General features: G+C 57.8%; 3 protein-coding genes across 3 annotated transcripts in view; 2 read left to right on the top strand and 1 right to left on the bottom strand.

The window, feature by feature from the left end:
- Nucleotides 1–614: 614 nt before the first annotated feature.
- Nucleotides 615–1,028, top strand: ETH_00002370 (uncharacterized protein; the record flags this gene model as incomplete). Its single annotated transcript, XM_013378213.1, has 1 exon — nt 615–1,028. The coding sequence occupies one exon, from the start codon at nt 615–617 to the stop codon at nt 1,026–1,028; it is 414 nt and encodes a 137-aa protein (XP_013233667.1).
- Nucleotides 1,029–1,279: 251 nt separating this feature from the next.
- On the bottom strand, nt 1,280–1,504 carry ETH_00002365 (uncharacterized protein; the record flags this gene model as incomplete). The annotated part of the gene is made up of 1 exon (XM_013378212.1): nt 1,280–1,504. One exon carries the CDS (start codon nt 1,502–1,504, stop codon nt 1,280–1,282), a length of 225 nt encoding a protein of 74 aa, XP_013233666.1.
- Nucleotides 1,505–1,911: 407 nt separating this feature from the next.
- The window catches only part of ETH_00002360 (protein phosphatase 2C, putative), a gene marked incomplete at both ends in the record, with an annotated part of 2,833 nt that continues 1,380 nt past the window's right edge, over nt 1,912–3,364 (top strand). Inside the window, 2 exons of the mRNA XM_013378211.1 lie at nt 1,912–2,672; nt 2,907–3,115. Coding sequence (XP_013233665.1) covers nt 1,912–2,672; nt 2,907–3,115 — 970 coding nt within the window. The remainder of the gene's footprint in view (nt 2,673–2,906; nt 3,116–3,364) is intronic.

Below are 3,364 nucleotides of genomic sequence, written 5' to 3'. Positions count from 1 at the left end.
AACCCTATCCTGAGCCGCAAACCCTAAACCCTAAACCCTAAACTCTAAACTCTAAACCCTAAACCCTAGACCCTAAACCCTAAACCCTAAACCCTAAACCCTAGACCCTAAACCCTAAGGCCTGGAACCTAGGGGATGACTACACAGCGTCTGCACTAGAGCTCTCCTTGTTTCACACAATCTAAACCCTAAACCCCAAACCCCAAACCCTAAACCCTAAACCCTAAACCCTAAACCCTTACTGGCGGGATGGCAATGAGAAATCTATGGACAAGCAGCCAGTCTGCTGCTGAGGGCTGCGCTGCTGCTTTGGGAAAGAAACGCTGGAAGTGCTGCAGCGCCGTTGCTGCTGCTGCAGCTGCTGCTGCTTCTGCTGCTGCAGCACGGCCTCCTAAGGGTCGACTGCTGCTGCTGCTGCTGCTGCTCGGAAGTTCGTGTAAACGGCTTACAGCCCGCATCAGAGAGTCAGCAAACATGCTGCTGCTGCTGCTGCTGCGGCCACTGTAAGGCTGCTGCAGCTGCTGCTGTTTTTGTTTCTGCAGCTGCCTTTGTCTCAGCAGAACATTCAGCTGCTGCTGCTGCTGCTGCTGTAGCTGTTTCTGGCTTTGCCGGCGATGCCACTCATGCTGATGCCGAATTTGCTGCAGCTGCTGCAGCTGCTGCAGCTGCAGCAGCAGCAGCTGCTGCTGCTGCCTCGTGGGGAGCACAGGCCGTGTGGGACTGGCTGTGGCCCTCAGGCGCTGCAGCACAATGGAGGAGCAGCAGCAGCAGCAGGAAGGCGTGCAGCAGCGGCAAGCGCAGTAGCAGCAGCCTCACAAAACTCGCAGCAGCAGAAGCAGGCCCCGCAAAACCAGCAGCAGCAGCAGCAGCAAGAACAGGCAGCAGCAAAGAAGAACAACAGCAAATCAGACGGGCTGTTGATACAGCTGTGGCGAGCGGCGACTCCAGTAACAGCTAAAGAGGGCGTGCATCAGCAGCAGCAGCAGCAGCAGCAGCAAGAACAGCAGCAAGCGTGGGGTCACCTTTAGCGCCGGTGTTATCCTCCGCAACGCCATTGTTATGAAACACCTGCTGCTGCTGCTGATCTTGCTGCTGCAGTTCTCTTTATTGCTGCTGCTGCTGCTGCTGCCGGTGTTGTGGCTGCTGCCACGTGTGGCGGCCTTGCTGCTGCAGCCCCTGAGATCCGTCTTTGGGTGTTGCTCGTATTGCTGCTGCTGCAGCTGCTACTGCTGCTGCAGCGACTAAGAGAGCATTCTCTACTGAAGGGCTGCTGCTGCAGCTAAGTCCGCAGCAGCAGCAGCTGGTGCTGCTGCCATATTAGACGAGATGGAAGTGTGGGTGGCCTCGTTGGGGCAAAGTGTTGCTGTTGCTGCTGCTGTTGCTGCGGCTGCAGCAACGGTCTCTCCTGCTGCTGCTGCTGCTGCTGCATGCGAGCCGCTAATGTGTGTATTAGGTGGTTTAGAACTGCCGGTGCACTGCAGCAGCAGCAAATATACTTCGTCATTTGTCTTTTGAAGATACAATTTAAATAAAACTCAATAACTATTCGAAATTTAGCGGTTTTCAGTGCAAGCAGCAGCGGGTCCTGCTGCTGCTGCAGCAGCAGCAGCAGCACATGCTGACGGGTTCTTGAACAGCGGCGGATTTGGCAGCAGGAACAGCAGCAGATCTACAGCCGCAGCAGCAAGTAATGCAGCAACACTTAATCTCGCCACTGTATTTCGTTAACCTAGCCAAACCGGCAGCAGCAGCAGCAGCAGCAGCAGTTGCTGTTCTGCAGCAGCAGGCTCTCGCTTTTAGCCGTGTGGCTGACAGTGTCAACCAGCCGCCGCGAGAAACTCTAATTCCTAAGCTTTTAACTCTAAACCCTAAACCCTAAACCCTAAACCCTAGCCTGGGAGGCAGGAGTGGATGCTGCTGGGCCAGGCGCTGCTGCTGCTCAGCCGCTCAGCAGCAGCAGCGCCTCCTGCTTCGGTATTTGCTGCAGCTGCAACTGCTGCTGCAGGGGCGAAGCAGCAGCAGAATCAGCAGCAGAAGAAGCACCAGGGGCTGCAGCGGCAGCAGCAGCAGCTGCGGGCGTTCTGCAGCCGCACGAGACACGGCGACATTCTCAGCAGCAGCAGCAGCAACAGCAGCAAGAACAGCAGCAGCAGCAAGTATTGTGGCTGTAAGCCCCACGCTGCTGCAGCAATGGCCACAAGGGTTGCCCGCAGGGGCCTTTTAAGCTTCTCTTTAGAAGACGAGGAGCAGGAGGAATCCTCTCCGCAGCAGCACCAGCAGCAGCAGGGACAGCAGCAGCAGCAGCAGCAGCAGCGCCGCCGCCACCGGGACGAGGACAGTCACGGCCACAGCAGCAGCAGCAGCAGCAGACACAAGACGCGCACCCTGCAGAACAGCTCCCGCAGCAGCCGCAGCGGCAGCTGCAGCAGCAGCAGCAGCAGCAGCAGCAGCTCGACCAACAGCAATGAAGGCGACAGTGTCACGCCTACCAGCCCTCTCGACAGCAGCTCTAGCAGCAGCAGCAGCAGCATCAGGAGCGCGGGCTTGCTGAAGATGGGGGACATGACAGCAGCAAGATTTAAACAAGAGGAAACAGCAGCAGCAGCAAGAAGGAAGGAGGAGGCAATGCTTGCTGCGCTGCAGACCCTCAGCAGCAGATCTCTCACTCCTAAGTCCGCAGCAAACACTAGGGTTTGGGGTTTAGGGTTTAGGGTTTAGGGTTTGGGGGGCGGGGCAGCACGAGGAGCGCCTTGCCGCTGCCTGAGCAGTAGCAGCAGCAGCAGCAGCAACGTTAGCAGCAGCAGTAGCAGCAGCAGCAGCAGCAGCAGCAGCCGCAAGGGCAGCACTATAGCACTAACAGCAGCAGCAGCAGCAGCAACAGCAGCACTTTTGTGTTTGTCCTGCAGGGCCCATTTGGGCTTCTCGGATGCAGCGTCTCCGTCTTCGCCGAGCCCAGCAGCAGCAGCAGCAGTAGCAGCAGCAGCAGCAGCAAAGCCTGTTGCTGCTCCCTTCGTCATTACCTGCGGCAGCTTCAGCAGCATCGGAAAGAGGCAGCAAATGGAAGATACACATTTATGTCTCCTTGACTTTTCCCCGAACGCAGCGCTTTTTGGCGGTATGCTGCTGCTGCTGCTGCAGCTGTTTCTGCTGCGGCTGCTGCTGCTGGAGCGGCTTTTCTTGGGGGCGGTGCTGCTGTTGCTGCGGCTGTTGCAGTTGGCATTCCCGCTGCTGCCGCTGTTGCTGGGATAGCTGCTGGTGCTGCTGCTGTTGGTCTTGCTGTTCCTGCTGCTGCTGCTGCTCGTGCTGCACACATCGGCGCTGCGTTTCTTGCCGACTGCTGCTGCTGCTGCTGCTGCTGCTGCTG

This window comes from Eimeria tenella, genomic scaffold (assembly GCF_000499545.2).
Source record: "Eimeria tenella Houghton genomic scaffold, Eth_scaff789, whole genome shotgun sequence".
NCBI lineage: Eukaryota > Apicomplexa > Conoidasida > Eucoccidiorida > Eimeriidae > Eimeria > Eimeria tenella.
Note: the sequence above shows the minus strand (reverse complement) of the source record. Positions and strands in the feature narration are given on the sequence as shown.